General features: G+C 37.2%; 2 protein-coding genes across 3 annotated transcripts; both read right to left on the minus strand.

Annotated features, from left to right (window-relative positions):
* Nucleotides 1-1,004: 1,004 nt before the first annotated feature.
* LOC125193182 (uncharacterized) lies at nt 1,005-3,529 on the minus strand. Of its 2 annotated transcripts, XM_048090936.2 has the most exons (2): nt 3,089-3,529; nt 1,005-2,443 (listed from the first exon to the last, which is right to left on the minus strand). In XM_048090936.2, the coding sequence occupies exon 2, from the start codon at nt 2,426-2,428 to the stop codon at nt 1,352-1,354; it is 1,077 nt and encodes a 358-aa protein (XP_047946893.1). In that variant the 5' UTR covers nt 2,429-2,443; nt 3,089-3,529; the 3' UTR covers nt 1,005-1,351. The 2 variants fall into 2 exon arrangements, with proteins under 2 accessions (XP_047946893.1, XP_047946892.1); XM_048090935.2 differs by lacking the exon at nt 3,089-3,529 and having other exon boundaries at nt 1,005-2,449.
* Nucleotides 3,530-6,508: 2,979 nt separating this feature from the next.
* LOC125192517 (uncharacterized) lies at nt 6,509-10,247 on the minus strand. The gene is made up of 15 exons (XM_048090115.2): nt 10,052-10,247; nt 9,582-9,693; nt 9,363-9,477; nt 9,102-9,248; nt 8,551-8,655; nt 8,323-8,406; nt 8,133-8,248; nt 7,864-7,965; nt 7,668-7,781; nt 7,523-7,579; nt 7,359-7,425; nt 7,232-7,285; nt 7,084-7,158; nt 6,838-6,873; nt 6,509-6,758 (listed from the first exon to the last, which is right to left on the minus strand). Exons 2-15 carry the CDS (start codon nt 9,614-9,616, stop codon nt 6,642-6,644), a joined length of 1,224 nt encoding a protein of 407 aa, XP_047946072.2. The 5' UTR covers nt 9,617-9,693; nt 10,052-10,247; the 3' UTR covers nt 6,509-6,641.
* Between the last annotated feature and the right edge of the window lie 7,647 nt (nt 10,248-17,894).

Here is a 17,894-nt window from a genome sequence, read left to right on the forward strand (position 1 = left end):
CTATTGCCCAATCTTAATGCTTATGTGGTGAAATAGTTTTGGAAAAACATTAGTCAATTGGTCAACTGGTCTAATTAAGTAAATTGAATATATTATTCCCTCCACGAAAATTGTATCTCCTTCACTGTCAATCGCAATTTATACAAATATGAAATATTCGCACAAATACTATTCTTCGGTATAACAGGATTTTGTGGACCTGCATTTCACCCAATTGTGGCCTAAGATAATATTACGTGGTGGAGTATTTATGTCAGATATAAGAACTAACATATATTGGTTTAAGACAATAATATTGTGGTGGACTATTTTTAACGTTGTACAAGAATGCGATATATTTGAATGATTATTTCATAGATTTTTTTTAAAAAAAAAAAGTGAACTACGTTTAGTTCCTATGGAATATAGTTCTCACCCAACACATTCCTATAGGAAAATATCATCCACCGGTAGTATTTAATTTAATCACGAATGAGTTTATTTGGGTCTACAACACACTCCTAGCTCCTGAAGAGCATTTTTGTCCGTCACTATTTTTATTGTTTCGGCTTTTGCTTCTATTTTTCTTTTGCTTAGCTAGATACTTTATTTATAATTAAATTAATTTTTACTATGATTTCGGTATTTATCTCATGAACTCTTATTCGGTTGTCAATCCATGTATTACTAGTATATTCCTTTATCAATACATAGTTAAATTTAGCTACAAGTCGTTTTGCATTATAAATCCATTCACTCACGTTATTTTTTTTATATTATTCATTCGGGTGGAACTTTATTCTATAGTTTATTAATCTTCACTCACTCTGGCATATTATTGTTGATGCGTGTTCGCAATTTTTGTACAATATTAAATATCTAAAAGATTTTAATCAACATTTATGGGCTTTTTTTAAAAAAGAAATTTTTATATTTTTTGTTTATCATGCGTATTAATTTGATGTTATATAACCTAAAATAAATACCATGAATCGTGCATCACAAGTGAAACAATAGTTTATAAATAAAAGAAAAGTAGAGGAGCAGCCACCAACTTTATTTGCATATCAGAAATCCTAGGCCAAGGTAAAATATCATGCCTTGATAAATAGACTCACTCTACAATGTAAGCATCAAAGATTCAATAAAACAAATGAACAGAAACATCGTTGATGAAAGCAAGCAAACCACACCATCCACAGCCCGAATCCGGCCACATCGTTAAACGAGAGAGGTCTTCCAAATCAGAGCAAAGATGGATATGTCTAGCTCTTCTCTAAAGATCATCCACCTACACTAGTCCCCTTCTCGTCTCCCTTGCCCCGTTGCACAGTCAGTGCTCGCCCTCTTCAAGAATCCGAGGCTTCCACCCTCAACCACTCTCCCTTATGCAGTTCCCGGGCAAAAGGTACTTGTACTCGTCTGCATTCTCCAGCAGGAACGCGGGGAGATGAACAGCTGAGTAAGAGTGAGGAATCGGGCCCATTTTCCCGATGATCTCTCTAAACGTGTACTCCTCCGGTAGCATATCATACAAATCAGCACCTTTGCATATCAGTTCTTGAATCCTTCTGGGGCTGAGGAAGTGAGAGAATCTCACTCGATCCGTGTGGCTATAAGCCTTCATCTTGAACACGAAATCGCTTATGTAACGAAAGCAGAAGCTGCAGTGCCACCCAGAGTCCGCCAAGAGGAGGTCCCCTTGGCGGTAATGAGCATACCTCGTCTTCCCCCTTTGGTACCTATGGACTGAGGCCCTCCAGCTCCGGAGATCATACAAGAACTCGAACGAGTAGACATAATTCTTCAACTGGAGGTGGAGAACCGGAGGAATGTTGTCACACCATCTCAGTAGATCTATGGTGTGCCTGCTAGGGATCTCATCAACGTCCGACATGACAAGGAGGTCGTCGTCTTCTATCCCAGCAATCCTCAGCAGCTGGTCTAGGGCCAGCCTCTGGTATGCCTCCTCAATGAAGGGGTTCTCGCCTTTCTTGAACCTCCCACCAATCATGCCATAAGTCAGCCTAGGCTTAACGAATTTGAACTTGTCCCGGTTCAAGTCAAAGTTGAGGGGCTTCGGGAGGGCTGTGAAGGTGGAGTTCGACTCGAGCAGCACAAATTGTGATATGTAAGGATGCATCTCCTTCCACCGGATCTTGAGCATGTCGACCTCGTTGCTGAAGAGGACAGCATCATAGACGCGCCTAGGGAAGTCCCGAACGCCCCACCCGTGAAGCCTGCATAGAGTCTCCATCGACACATTCTCGTGGTAGTAGTGAGTTAAGGTTATGAAGGGCTTCGGAGGGGACTCCCACAACGGCCGGAGGAAATAGGTTATCTTTTGGCCGTGGAGGTATATGCCAATTATGCCGGAGGGAATGACTAGACATAGGAAGAGCAAGGCCCTCAAATCGAGCCCTAGAAATGACCACCGGACTCTCGACATGCTCAAAAGTGCAGGCTGCATATTGAAAAGCAAGAATTTCTTGATGAATTCGGGAGATTAGTGCACAACACTTTATTTGTTAACAATATGCACAATTGTGGATTCTTTTCTACAGGAAAAATGAAAACATATACTCATATAATCAAGTAAGCCACAAAGCATATAAAAATGCAAATCATGATATTGCATTGCACATTTGCTTATTTCTTAACAATTTGAATTATTTATGGATTCTCCCCAATAGCAACAATGCCATCCTATATATTCATTATAATCAGCAACAAAAACAAAGCATTTATGTTTATAATAGGGGATGATGTTGATATTGCACAACACATTTGTATGCCATCATATATTCATAATTTCATATAACCAACAAAACAAGCCACCTCTTTTTGTTAAAAGGGCACATCTTGAAGATTATATTGCACAACACATTTGCTTATTTCCCAACAGCAAAAATGCCATTTTCAGCAATGTACACTCATAAAGCTAATTCAAGAACAGTTGTACCTCAAAATATCATTGAAAAAACACATAAAGATTGCACCCACAAGAAACAAAATCAAATCAAATAAGTAGAAAATGAGCAAGAGCACAATCTTGATTAAACATGAAACCTTAAATCAATAGAAGCAAAAAACAAGAAATGTGACTAACCTGGTAACAACAGCAAAAGAAGAGAGAGAAGAGAGCCCAAAAATCCTTTTTTCTTTCTCAAAATCTCTCCCTCTCTCTGTACAAATGCCTCTTCCACACCAAAAATCGTGATCATAAATAAGCGAAGAGAAAAGAAAAAAAAAGTTTATACAAAATTAAATAATAATGGTGAAAAAAGACACAATTTTGGAGAGAGAAAACAGGGGGAATTTGATTTCCTTTAAACGGGCAATCGTCGTCGACAAAGGGCTGGTTGTATATATAACCAGTTTCCTCATTCTCTCTCTCCTCTCATATAAAAGAAGAATCTTTTTTCGCAAATTTTCTTGAGAGGGAATGGAATGCTGAAATAATGAGCAATTAAATGGGAAGAAAATGGCGTTTGGGGAATTGGGATTAATACTATAATTAACGATTGGGGGAAAATGAAATCAGAAATGGACAATCGAATTGAATTGATAGCGAACAAGGAAGGATGGAAAGGTGTAAGGTGGAGGCTGCATGCCTATTATTTCTAGTATTTTATATTTTTCACATAAATTTGGTTAAAATGTAAAAGCAGCAAAACTTGATTAACTGTATTTATGCTGGATTATGACTAACTAAATTTACGCAATTTTTTGGATAATAATTGGGTTTATATTATTTCTATTTAAATATCATATGAGCAATGGAAAATGTGGATGTGATTGGTTGCATATTTAATTCTAGTTACTTCTAATGTTTTTGTGTTATAAACTTATACTCCCTCCGTCTCGGCTAAGATGACACATTCCTTAGCCGGCATGGGGTTTTAGGAGCAATTGGTTAATGTGTTTAATTAGAGAGAGAAAAGGTGAGTGGAAGTATTAAAAGAGAGAGAGAGAAAGAAAGGTGAATATTTTAATATGGATGGGAAAAAGTGGTTGAGTGTATTAATTAGAGAGAGAAAGTTTCCAAAAAAGGATATGTGTCATCTTGATTGAGACAAACTAAAAAGAAAAATGTGTCTGGAGAGGAAAAGAAATCTTGAATAATTGGTTTTTGGAGGAAAATTAATATAAGCATCCTATTATTTGACATATAGTACTACTGCACTAGTATATTCGAATTATCCAAATAGCAATGACTATGATAGGCATGAAGAATCCAAGTATATTGTTTTATGTGATAATAAATTACTACCATTAATTGGTTTTCGGAGGAAAATTAATAAAGCATCCTATAATTTGACATATAGTACTATTGCACTAGTATATTCGAATAATCCAAAATAGCAATGATTATGATATGAATGAAGAATCTAAGTATTTTGTTTTATGTGATAATAAATTACTACTACTATTAATTATTCACGCCGTTTCATGACACGAGTCATATTTGATTTGAGCACGAATTTAAAAAAATATACTTCCTCCTTCTCATAAAAGATGTCACATTTGTAGAACGATACGGAATTTTAAGAAATTTTGTTTTGTGTGTTAAATGGAGAGAGAAAATATAATTTTTATATTCATGTGAGAGAGAACTTTTTTCAAAAAGTGAAATGTGACATTTTTTGTGGGACAAACTAAAAAGGAAAGTGTGATATATTTTATGGGATGAGGGGAGTAAAAAAAGATGGATTAAATAAGTTAATGTCATATAAGTCTCATTTAAATATATTAATTTTATAATAAAATGTGAGAGAAATAAATTAGTAAAATATAGAGCTTAAATACTATTAAAAATGAAATATGACTCTTATTATTGGACGGACGTAAATAAATAACCAGACAAGACTCTTGTTATGGAACAGATGGGGACTATTTAAAATTGAGTAAAAATGAAGCATCCATTTAGTCATTTTATGGAAGTGGAATATTATTAAATATGAAAATTATATCATATGATGAATTGGCTTTTAGATAAAACACATCCATCTTATAAATTAACAATATTTTCGGAGCATAAGAATATTTCATCTTTTTATTTTTTATATTCTTGTTTTAAAAATTTCTTGATAAGATATTTATTGGAAATTGTAAAAAAAGAAAAGAAATAAGATTCATTTAATTATGATATTAACAAAAACAACATAATATTGTTAACAATCATAATTAATAAATTATGTTACATTTATAAAAAATAATTGGGTGAAAACAATGACTATAAAATTGAAATATTATTAGGCAAAAATTTCATACTCCGTATCATATTGTGAGTTAAATCATGGGGAAAAATATAACTTAAGTTACTTACTGACACAAACTATTCATAATTAGAGAGAGAATAAAATGAATTATTAGACCTATCATCAATACATTAATATAAAAATTAATTTTAGAAATATATAATAGGCCACCACAAAATAACAAACTTATAGCAAATGGGCATTTATGTACACATATAATTTATACCATAAATTATAAAACTTACTAAAACATACCATTATGAAATGATTAAATCTATACATTAACATAATACTTACAACACAAATAAACTAAATCATCCGTTCCCGCTCCATATAAATCCTAGATAAGAATCCAGCGCCTTCGTCCAAATTGCCATAAAATTCGCCAACTGCGAATGAGAAACAAAAATGCAAAACTTCACACCACCAACACCACTCATCATCAACCAGAATTATTAAAAGGATTCTCGAAAACCGACTACCCTACAGCCTCTGACGCCATACAACAGAACTTTATCAAAATCGAGAACATTCTCTCACCTATAGATCCCTGCATCTATATATTTACACACGACATCTCTATGGTACAAAGAAGAAATCCTAACAAAACTGACGACTACGAGATAATTAAACATAAAAATAAAAAGGACCTGTTTGATAAGAAAATGAGAAGATAAGTAAAACAATATATATGGGCTTCATGACAAAATAGACAGAGATAAGATTTTTTCGTTGTTTGATAGAAAAGAAATTATCTAAATTTGTGTAGTGTATTAATAATAGTGGTTTAATTTGACAAATTGGTGGATTACATAAACATGGTTAAAGATAATATTGGCAAGATTAAGGCGGGCCCTTGTCTTATTTTAAGTTTTGAGTTAAACTTAAAATATGATATCATACAATTAAAAATATCCACATATAATTCTATATTTTGGTATTACTATCTTATCAAACGTCCTCAGTCCATCTACACACATTCTCAATTGTTCATATTTAAAAAATTCTTACACATTAAATTGCGTGTTGGAGTTGAGCGACGAAAATGTCATAAATTTTTAAAAGTTAGTAGATGGTCAATGAATGGATAAATTAATTGAAGTCAGTATTTTTTCTCTCTTTATTTAAATAAAGTAAACAACATTACATAAAAAAAATGGTATTAGTACTTGCTTTATATGAGTTTGAAATCTAATGGTGACATTTTTTTTTTCAGTAAATTATACATTGATTTCAAATGGGACTCCAAGAGAAATATAATGAGAATATGTACAAACTCAGCTGTATGAACTTAAGCAAAAAAGGTTACAGTTCCCATTCAATTAGTGTACATGTAAGCACTAGAAGACGAAGAAGCACGGTTGATTCATACATACAGAAAAACCATCGAAACTAGTATGCCTAACGACTAGCTGTGGAGTTAGGAGGATCGATGCCCATGGCCTGAAAATACGCTTTCTCAGCTGCATTCAGCCGATCTTGAAACATAGTCCATTCGTTCCTACACCTCTCCCTCACCTAAGTCAACAAAACAAAATCACGTTTAACAACTTTTTCGTAAACACATGTTTGGGGCAGGTCACACGTGGTTTCTTACCCCTTCCCACGGCGCCTTGCCTTGATCCGCTTGACCCTGCATACGGAAAAAAAATATCCTTTTTAGGTTGTCCCATTAAAATTAAAACGTTTCCTGAAATGAAAACAACACCATCTCAACCTTTTCATCTGTCTTACTTTATTCTCATCATTAACTCACAAAACAACAATACAAAAAATCCCGTGCCGAAAAGCAAATGTTTCATTTCTAATGGGACGGAGGGAATATAAGATTAAGCATGTTTACCTGATTCCCTAGTGAAGGAACTGTTTGATGCACTATCCATTGAGCATCCACAACTCCTATTTTCTCATGAGCAGGCTATTTTACAGAGAAAGAGTTAGAGGAGAGAGAAATGAAGTGTGTTTACATGATATACAAAGTGATAGCTGACCTCTACACATTTTCTAAGAGCAAAATCAAGACCCCATCCATGGACCAAGTCATTCTGCGCCATTACAATTTCGAAACATCAAAAATTGAGATGGAGGAGCGTGTTCAAGAAATGTTGCGTAAAATACCTGGATCATATGCCATACACAACGCCAGGCATCCCGAGAGAAAACGGGGGCCATGATCTCCACAAATCTGTGCACAAAAATATCTCAATAAGTTGAATGTTTGAATTATAATATGAGTAAAAGTGGATCTTCGAACAAATGCTTCTCTTGTCTCATTCACATACGCTGCACAGGGTGGTAGATGAGGATCTGTGCACCAGCCAGGCCTTTCCTCTGTGTCCCTGTAAGTAAAAGAGTAATCTTTAGATTGACAAAACATGACACTCATTACACAGCTTATTTTCGGATGAAGCTTTTAATGGTGCGTACTTATGGACTTCGGTATCCTCACGCATTCTTGTCATCTCCCACGTCATACCACTACCGGGGGATAAACCGGGCTGTGAAATATCGAGCTTGTGCTTCCTCACTAGCTTTATATATCTGTCATGTGGAAGAAAGCATCAGCGAATAATTTGGTTCGAGCTTCATAAAATGAAAGGTGAAGCGACCATTTCTGACTCACTCCTCTGGGTTGAAGTTCTCAACTCCTAGATCTTCATCCCAGATGAAGATATAGTCGTATGGAGCCACAATGTCGGGGTGCAAGAATCTCTTCGCATACCACCTAGTATGATGAACACAACATAGTCCACGTTTTATTTTCACCATAAGCCAGTAAAGCGTGCATTCTTACAAATTTTGATGCCTCTGTCTGGTTTTGCACAAACTAAAAAATATGTCTCCAAACACACAAAGGTCGGAAGGAATTCAAGGAATTGCTTTACAAATTACCATTTGGTTTGCTTCATTGCGCTCACATGTATAGCCCGTTTCGACCACTCAAATTCATCCCATTCGCTTGTCCGGCCATCATAGTGAAACAACAGAACTTGGAAATTCTCTGTCAACTGCACAACTTTTGTCAGGAATTTGCATAAAATGCCTGTTTAGTAGAGCGAGCACGGGATGGCTTCGAGTTTACCTTCTTTACAGCAGCATCGATGTTGTTTTTCTGGTCATAACCAACAGTAAAGGCCATGAGATATCTTGGTTTAACAATTAGGTCCTGCAATGTCAAGCCTTCTTATCAGACAATGAAACATAATTCACATGGAAACGAGCATGCTGGTATAAGTGTAACACAACTTGTTTTCATTCTCAAGAAGTTGATAGTTACACACACGATTAAGTTTGGCAGAAGAATACACACCTCGCTAGGAACACCCCATAATCTGCGAGTGTAAAAGTCAGAGTCGGCTACGAGAATACCAGGTGGTAGTCTCTCTGCACCTCGAGGATTGGTTGGAACCCAGATCTGCAAAGAATCACCCACACTAAGATAATGAAAAGGCTTGAAATTTGTTCAAGTCGGACACCAGAGGTAGCATAGTTTTTAAGAGGAATACACATGTTTCTGCCTTTTCGTCTTCAGGACAAGGCTGAGAAAGAAGTCAATTCAGACATACATAAAGAGTTCAATTCAAGATTAAGTCATGTCGATTACGAGCCTAAAAGTGTTGAAATCATATGAATACTTTGGTATGAATTATTCGAATAATTCATACCAAACACATAACTTAATCAAGATATAGAAGTATTTGCAAAAATCCCTCCATATAACATTATTTCAGATTCACTGCTAAGTAGAAGCTGCAGCTTTTTTACCATTGCAACTAAAACTGTGTGATAAATATTTATGACGAGGCAAGCTCTGCTTTAGAGTAAATTTTATGAAACCATGTCCAAAATGGAATTACATACCTTAGTGTCGTTATATTTGCGCGAGATGACTCTCCTTCCTTTAAGAGCCGACCATACATTCAAAAGTGCCTGAGTCGAGAGACCCGAGTACTTGTCCTCAATGTAGGTGAGATCAACAGAAGGAAATATGTTTGATGATAAGTTAACCTACAAAGCATACAACACAAACCATCTCACCAAAATGCAAACACTGAGTGTAAGAAATTGAAAGGAAGCAAACAAGTAAAGGAATTGAGATGAGTAAAAGCCCAGTCTCCCTGCCTTTGTTAATGAAAGTGTAGGAAAGGATACACCTAAAAAGAAGCCAAATACAATCCCCACAAAAGTTGTGATAATCAGCCTCATTGTTTCATTTGTTCTTCTCAAATGCCACCCACTGCAAAAGCCAGGGACTGCGTCACCATTTACTCACAATCGGGCCCAACAAATTGAGCATTTTTTTTTAATCTTAAACGGGCGATTCTTGAGCTAAAAAATTACCTAGAATTCGCGGTCCTTCGTATAGGGGTGCCCATTCTGCTCACAATCTTTGCAGCAGATGAGCAGCCAATGCACCAAATTTCACACACCACTATCTTTCAAGATTCCATTCCTTAAAGAAATAAAGAATCCATTTTCAGGAAAAAAAAAACATTCAATCCAACACCATATTCCATTCCTTCAAGAATTACATACTCGATTTAGGAAATTCCAACACCACAAAAGCTGATCACAGAAAATCAATATGCCCAAAAATATCATCATTCACAACCAATAGGGTCAATAACAGCCCATCAACAAAAGACAAAAACACATAACAGAATTTTATGGCTCATTTGAAATATGCACAAATATCCCATTTACACAAAATCCCTCCTTCCAGAAAAAAAGGAAACACAACAACAAAACAAAAAGATTCAATCTTCAAACGAAATGGGCAAGAATTAAAATGTAGGGCATTTGGGTGTCACCTTTTTGCAGGAATCTTGAATCTGATAGGGGGCCCGACTGAGTCCGAGGTTTTCAGGAATCTGGAATGCTGAAATTGAGCTACAAAAGGCACAAATTCGAAGGTGGGAAATGCAGAAAAATGACAAAAAATGACAATGATAGGAAATCCGCCAGAGCAAAAGGGGGGATTGTTATTATGAAATGAATGAGATGGTATTAACAGAGCCCACTGCAATTATTGCGATTTATTATGATTTTCCATTTTGATTACTCTGTAGACATATTAGTTTGTGGGGCCTATCGGCTTTATCGTTCAGTTCTAAAATTTAAATTAAAACCATCTTATAAAAAATTAGTAGTACTCCATAAGTTTAGAATAGCTATCATTATTTTTATTTATTCATAAATTATACACTCCCTACCCTACGTTTACTAAAAATAAAAATTCTTCTTTTTTAGTTTGTTTCCTAAAAATAAAAACTCTCAATTTCAAGAAATGTACCCTACAATCAACTACTCCCTCCGTCCCGGCTAAGATGACACATTGCTTAGCCGGCACGGGATTTTAGGAGCTATTGGTTAAAGTATTTAATTGGAGAGAGAAGGTGAGTGTAAGTATTAAAGTAGAGAGATGAAGAAAGATGAATATTTTAATAGGAGTGAGAAAAAGTGGTTGAGTGTATTAATTGGAGAGAGAAAGTTACCAAAAAAAGGAAATGTGTCATCTTAGTTGGGACAAACTAAAAAGTAAAACGTGTCATCTTAAGCGGGACGGAGAGAGTAACATTGTTTCCACTACTTTGGTCTCTTCATCTTTCTTACTAATTTTTTTCTCTTAATATCTCTTACTTTACCAATCTTGCATTAGAGCATGAATAACGCCGCGGGCCGGACTGCACCTGGGTCCTGACCCGCGGCCTGCAGCGTTGGAGGGGAGGGAGTTGCGGCTCAGGCCGCGCCTGAGGACGCTGGAGAGTCCTGGGGCCGTGCCCGGTTGCGGCCCGAACTAGGGTTATGGGGTGTTCGGGCCTGACCCGAACCCCCAAATTCTTTTCTTTTTTAATTTCAAATTTTTGCCTATTTATATATCATTTGTTCAACATTCTTCCACCAATTTCTCACTTTAGGACTTATAATTTTTTTAGTACTTGTAATTTTTAATTTCTAGAGTTTTTAATTTGTATTTTTGACTGAACAATGAATTTTTTGTCTTTTAATTGTACAACATTTTCTATTTTACGAATAAAATAGTTTGTAATTGTGAATAGTGCAATTTAATAGTCGAGGCATGAATAGGGCTTGAAGGGTTATAGGAGTTGTGGTCTGATCCAAAATATTAGAGTAGTGATGACGTGGAGGGGACTTAGGGCCTGGATCCGGGCCGGGGTTAATTATGCTCTTAAAACTCGTGCCATTTTCAAAGTTTATACTTTTAGAAAACGAAGGAAGTATCACTACAAAAAAATAGCAATTTAGTGGCGGAATATTCCGTTGGTAAAGTTGATATTTCCGCTGGTAAAACGATTTACCGACAGATCAGCGGCGGAATGAAGTTGCCTCTATTTTTGCGTTGCTAAACAATTTGCTGCAGAATATTTTCTGCCGCTAATTGTTAACGGCAGATTAGCGGCCAGTAATTATCGCCGGTAAAATTCTGCCGGTAACTGTTTGACTTTAGCGGCGGTTTAATGGCATAATTTGTCGCCGCTAATACCAGCGGATAGTTTTCCGTCACTGAAAAACTGGACCGATGAGTTTAGATTTAGCGGCGGAATATAATCCGCCATTAATATTTTCGAGGGTAATTCGCTGCTAATTATTTCTTCATATTATGATTTTAATTATTTGTTTGTTTACCTAGTTACAACTACCTTTTACTTCGATTACCTGTTTCCAATAAACCAACAAATTAACAACCTTTAACGCAAAAACAAAATGGATAAACCAATAATGAACTTTTCAAATAACATAAATGTTTGATAATATTATTCGAATTTTGAAACTAATACTTAGTTAATATAAAAATAAGGGATGCATCAAGTCTATCTTTTTTAGAGTCATAGTTAGGTCGAGCAATAGATAAACTCGTCTGGTGGGACTAACGTTGGCTCCTGAGTTCCCCCACTATCATTTGCATGCTCTTGAAATCATCTTCTAGCTTCATTCTTTTCTCACGCTCAGCTTCCAACTCAATCTTCCACTCGACATCAGCTTGACTGCTGGTCGAACCCGTGGTCTTTGTAGCGAAACTCTCCAAGAGGGTTGGTCCAAGGATACCAGTTCCAAGCATCATCTTCTTCTTGTCCATGTCTTTCATAACCTCTTGCAGGAAGATCTCATTTAAATTTGCTCCCTCGCCTTGTTCAGCAGCAATCCTTCTCACTTTTTCCTAATAAATATAAATGATACCAATGTTAAATGATAAATCAATTGAATATATGTATAACATAGTATATAAACTTACATCCAAGTCAGCAGCCTTCTTGTAGGTATATTATCCATTCTTGTGGTGTAGTATCAGGAATGCTTCATGCATACACTCATCAATTGGAATATTCCTTTCTTTCGCCTATTAATCAAAAGACAATAAAACAAACATTAGTATATACCATAAGTTTGATAGATGTATATATGACACTTACAATCTTTTGAGCTATTACAGCCACAGACACTGATCCTCCATAATGTCTGACATATCCAGTACCAGGTCCATTAGGCTCTGCAAATCTGGCCCTTCGTGCAGCCTCCGACTTAGCTTTAATTGTGGGTTTATTCCAGTGTTCAACTAACCCATTCCACATTTCTTCTGGAACATAACTCGGCCTCCCACATTGTTATTTTTCATCTTCTTTAGAGCTGAAATGAAGCCAGAGAATCTTTTTGCTGCCCTATTTTTCCAAAGTTTATAAACATCGTGCTCCCAGGAGTTAGGCCAGGAATAAGCTTTCTATAGAAAATTAAAAACTCGTTAAAATCAAATCCTTTGACAAAACAAAGTATATTGCACACGCATTTTTTAATAATGCAACAAAGAACACTTTTAAAAATTATACTTACTTGAAATTCTTGATAATAATCATCCTTAATCTCCTTTGGTGTCAACTTCCAAGTAAAGCCAGTGATATTTCGAATGCGCTTAAATGTTGTGGTTGTTAAAATTAGTGCTAAACTTTAGGAACTAACAGATATGTTTAGTGGTTGTTTTTAATTAGTTTGTTCTGTTATTTTCTATTCTAGAATTTAGGAGTCACTAGTAGAGTGATTTAGTAGTCAATTTAATTCTGTTATTCTGTTTTGTTAGTGGCAGATAGTGCTAGAGAGATTTTAGGAAGTTGTTGAGCAGCTTGCCTATAAATAAGTTGTATCTGGAAGTATTTTATATACACACTGATTTTCTGCCATCGTATAGCTTTCTTTTCTGCTTTCCTTTTATTTGTTTTATGGTACCAGAGCCAGGTTGTACTCTTGGGAAAGCTCTTGTCGTCAATACGATGGAAGCTTCAAATGGTGGAAATAATCAGTTCGGGATGGAGAAACTTGTAGGCCATAACAACTACAAGTTCGGGAGGATGTGTATGGAGGCATATCTTCAAGGTCAGGATCTGTGGGAGCTAGTCGCCGGTGCCGAAACGGAGGTCCCCAGAGATGTTCCTGAAAATGCCGAATCACGAAGGAAGTGGAAGATCAAGTGCGGTAAGGCACTCTTTGCGCTGAGGACATCTATCGGTAAGGAGTTCATTGATCATGTTCGTGATGTGAGCTCTCCAAAAGAAGTTTGGCAAACACTTGAAAGTGTTTGTACCAAGAAAAACACCGCAAGGCTGCAACTTTTGGAGAATGAGTTAGCAATGTTAACTCAAGGAGGTATGTCAGTTTCCGAATACTTTTTACGGATTAAAAGTTGTTGTGCTGAAATATCAGAGATAGACACGAATGAAAAGATCAGCGAAGCACGTCTGCGTCGCTATCTTATTCGTGGTCTGAGGAAGGAGTATGGGCCCTTCGTTACCTCGATCCAAGGATGGTCAAATCAGCCTTCAGTAGAGGAGCTAGAGAATCTGCTTTGTAATCAAGAAGCCTTGGCGAAACAAATGGCGAAAAATCTTGATTCTGATGCTGTTCTTTTCTCAAAAGGGAAATCAAACAAGAAGAATGCTTGGACTTCGAACAAGGGCAAGGATGAAGACACGAGTGCAGACAAAGGCAAATCTCCAAGTAAGAAACCTATCACGTGTTTCAGGTGTGGAAAACTTGGGCATATTAAGAAGAATTGTCGTGTTAAGCTTACTAAAGCTAACGTTGCCTGCACAAATGATGGAGATGATAAAATTGAATGGGACCAGTGCTTCACCGTTGAAGAAATCAAAGGAAAGGCAGGTGATGTCCATGTTAACTACATCAACGACAAGGAGGAATGGATCATCGATTCTGGTTGTTCTCATCATGCAACCGGAAATGCCACTTTGTTCTCAGAGATGCGTGATCACCATGGAGAGAGAGTTGTTGTCACTGCAGACAACTCAGCTCATCCAGTAGCCAAAGAAGGTGACGTGACCATTGACGTTGTCGGAAATCCATCAGCCAAAAGTGTCAAGCTTCATGATGTTTACCACGTTCCAGGTTTGAAACGAAATCTAGTTTCGGTCACTCAAATTACAGAATCTGGAAAGTATGTCTTGTTTGGTCCTAATGATGTGAAGGTGCTTGATAATGTGAAGAATATTTCTGCTGATATAACGTATATTGGAGAGAAGAAGGGTTCTTTGTTTGTTATGTCAGCTGGTGAAGCTTATGTTAAGAAAACTAGTCAAACCGACAATACATCGATATGGCATGCTCGGTTAGGGCATGTAGGCTATCAGCTACTGCAGCAAATGTCGTCTAAGAAGCTGATCGCTGGTATGCCTACTCTGGTGAATGTGCGCGAAGATGTAATTTGTCAAGGATGTCAATATGGTAAATCACATAGACTTCCTTTTAAAAAGTCCTTGAATCGTAGATCTACATTGTTCGAGTTAGTTCACACAGATTTGATGGGGCCGACTAAAACACCAAGCTGCAGCAGTCATCGCTATGTTATGGTGTTGGTGGATGATCACTCAAGGTTCACTTGGGTGAAATTTTTGAAAGAAAAGAGTGAGGCTCTGTCCAAGTTTGTGGAGTTCAGAAATGCTGTTGAAAAGGAGTTTGGGAAGAAGATAAAGTGCCTCCGCAGTATGGTGGAGAATATATGTCAGATGCTTTCTTCAAATATTGCGAAGACAATGGCATTCAACGGCAAATGACTTGTCCCGACACTCCTCAGCAGAACGGAGTGGCGGAAAGAAAGCTAGCTCATCTCACCTCAGTTTGTCTTTCATGGCTGCATGAAAAGAATCTTCCTCGAGAACTTTGGGCTGAAGCTGTTAAATGTGCCTGTCATGTGACGAACAGGCTGCCTCCCTGGCCAGGTACTCAAAAATCACCTTTTGAGATTTTATATGGTGACGTTCCAGATGTCAGTTACTTTCGGGTCTTTGGTTCTATTTGCTACGTACATGTTCCTAAGTCTAATAGAACTAAGCTTGACCCGAAAGCGAAGAAGTGTATATTTGTTGGATATGACTGTTATAGAAAGGGCTGGAGGTGCATGGATCCAAAGACGATGAAGTATACTACGTCTAGAGATGTGGTATTTGATGAAGTGTCGTCTCTTTATGCTGTTCGAGAATTCGCAGCTCTTGATGGGGATCAAGATTGTTTGGAGCCACTATTTCCTGACGTAGATGAACAAGTCTCTAACCGTGAAGAGGCTGAAAATGGTTCACCAGCTTCAGCTTCTGAACAGATTGCTGATGCTTATGGAAGTGCAGAAAGTAGTGATGTGCAACAAGTTTCTGGAAGGCCGAGAAGAGAGATACGACAACCAGATTATCTCAAACATTATGAGGTAGATATCAATCATTGTTCGGTTGTATCGTGTTTCTTTACAGGAGAGATGAATGCTGAAGATCCAATAAGCTATGAAGAAGCAAAGGGCTGTCCAAATTGGGAAAAAGCTATGCGAGAGGAGATCGAAGCCTTAGACAGAAACGAGACATGGGAGCTGGTGTGCAGGCCTGAAAACTGTCAAATCGTCTCGTGCAAATGGTATTCCGCATCAAAAAGAAGTCGGATGGAACCATTGACAGGTTTAAAGCTCGTTTAGTTGCTCGCGGGTTTTCTCAAAGCTATGGAATTGACTATGAGGAGACTTTCAGTCCAGTAGCAAAAATGGTGACAGTAAGATCTATTTTCTCTATTGCTGCGCTCAAAGGTTGGAAGTTGTGGCAACTCGATGTAAAGAATGCATTTCTTTATGGTGAGCTGGATCGTCCGGTGTTTATGGAACAGCCCGAAGGCTTCGTCTCAACAAAGTTTCCAGCCTATGTGTGTCGTTTGATGAAGGCGTTATATGGCTTGAAGCAAGCACCTCGAGCTTGGTATGGTAAAGTTGCTCAATACCTTCTCTTTTGTGGTTTTAGAGTATCTACCTCAGATTCCAGTTTGTTCGTCAAAATAGAACCACATGTGCATCTTCTAGTATTATTGTATGTTGATGATATGATAATAACGGGAGGAAATGAGTCAGAAATCGTTGAGTTGATGGCTGATCTATCTGTTCGCTTTGAGATGAAAAATTTGGGAGAGGTTGAATGTTTCCTTGGCTTAGAAGTGGAGAGAGCAGATCAAGGATATTTTGTCTCTCAAAGAGGCTATGCAAGGAGTCTCTTGGAGCGCTTCAACATGGGGGAGTCGAAAGAAATGGCTACACCCATGGAATCAAATCTCAAGTTGAAGAAAGATGAAGGAAAGCCACTGAAAGATGCTAAGAAGTTTCGACAGCTTGTTGGGAGTCTGATTTACTTGACCATCACAAAGCCCGAGATCTCTTACTGTGTTGGTGTTGTTGCACAATTTATGCAAAATCCAAGGAGTTATCATTTAGATGTTGCGAAGAGAATCCTACGCTATGTGAAAGGAACTATAAGCCACGGGCTACTATATAAGAATTGTGATAAATTCTTGTTGAGTGGATTTGTTGATGCAGATTGGGCTGGAGACTCAAATGATCGTCGGTTAACTACGGGCTACTGTTTTGATATTGGTTCAGCGGTCGTTTCATGGTGTTCGAAGAAACAAGATACTGTGGCCTTGTCAAGTAGTGAAGCAGAGTATGTTGCAGCAACCATGGCTGCACAAGAATGTGTTTGGCTGAAGAGATTGATTGGAGATATGCTAAGCAATGTCGACTATCCTGTGCAGATCAAGTGCGACAATGAAAGTGCTATAAAGTTGGCTTCAAATCCAGTTTTTCATGCTCTTACGAAGCACATTGAAGTTCGACATCACTTTATTCGTGAGAAGGTTCTTAATCAAGAAGTCAAGCTAGAGGGAGTCTGCACCAACGATCAAGTGGCTGATATTTTCACTAAGGCCTTGGCGAAGTCTAAATTCAAGCTTTTCCGTGCTGCCTTAGGTGTTGTTGATCGGGAGTTTGCACTAAGGGGGAGTGTTAAAATTAGTGCTAAACTTTAGGAACTAACAGATATGTTTAGTGGTTGTTTTTAATTAGTTTGTTCTGTTATTTTCTATTCTAGAATTTAGGAGTCACTAGTAGAGTGATTTAGTAGTCAATTTAATTCTGTTATTCTGTTTTGTTAGTGGCAGATAGTGCTAGAGAGATTTTAGGAAGTTGTTGAGCAGCTTGCCTATAAATAAGTTGTATCTGGAAGTATTTTATATACACACTGATTTTCTGCCATCGTATAGCTTTCTTTTCTGCTTTCCTTTTATTTGTGGTTATCTCCCTCGACATCGAAGGATGTATCATTAATGCCCTAT

Source organism: Salvia hispanica, chromosome 4, assembly GCF_029641045.1.
Source record: "Salvia hispanica isolate PSC_SH4W2 chromosome 4, Shi_PSC_v1, whole genome shotgun sequence".
Taxonomy (NCBI): domain Eukaryota; kingdom Viridiplantae; phylum Streptophyta; class Magnoliopsida; order Lamiales; family Lamiaceae; genus Salvia; species Salvia hispanica.

Bases quoted from the DNA above. Each gene is read 5' to 3' on its own strand.
- LOC125193182 (XM_048090935.2), bottom strand. From the start codon at position 2,449: ATGCAGCCTGCACTTTTGAGCATGTCGAGAGTCCGGTGGTCATTTCTA.
- LOC125192517 (XM_048090115.2), bottom strand. From the start codon at position 9,616: ATGGGCACCCCTATACGAAGGACCGCGAATTCTAG. The intron at 7,286-7,358 runs GTATTTTACGCA...GTAATGGCGCAG, and splicing joins GTGTATGGCATATGATCCAG to AATGACTTGGTCCATGGATG. The intron at 7,159-7,231 runs GTCAGCTATCAC...TCTGTAAAATAG, and splicing joins CTCTTAGAAAATGTGTAGAG to CCTGCTCATGAGAAAATAGG.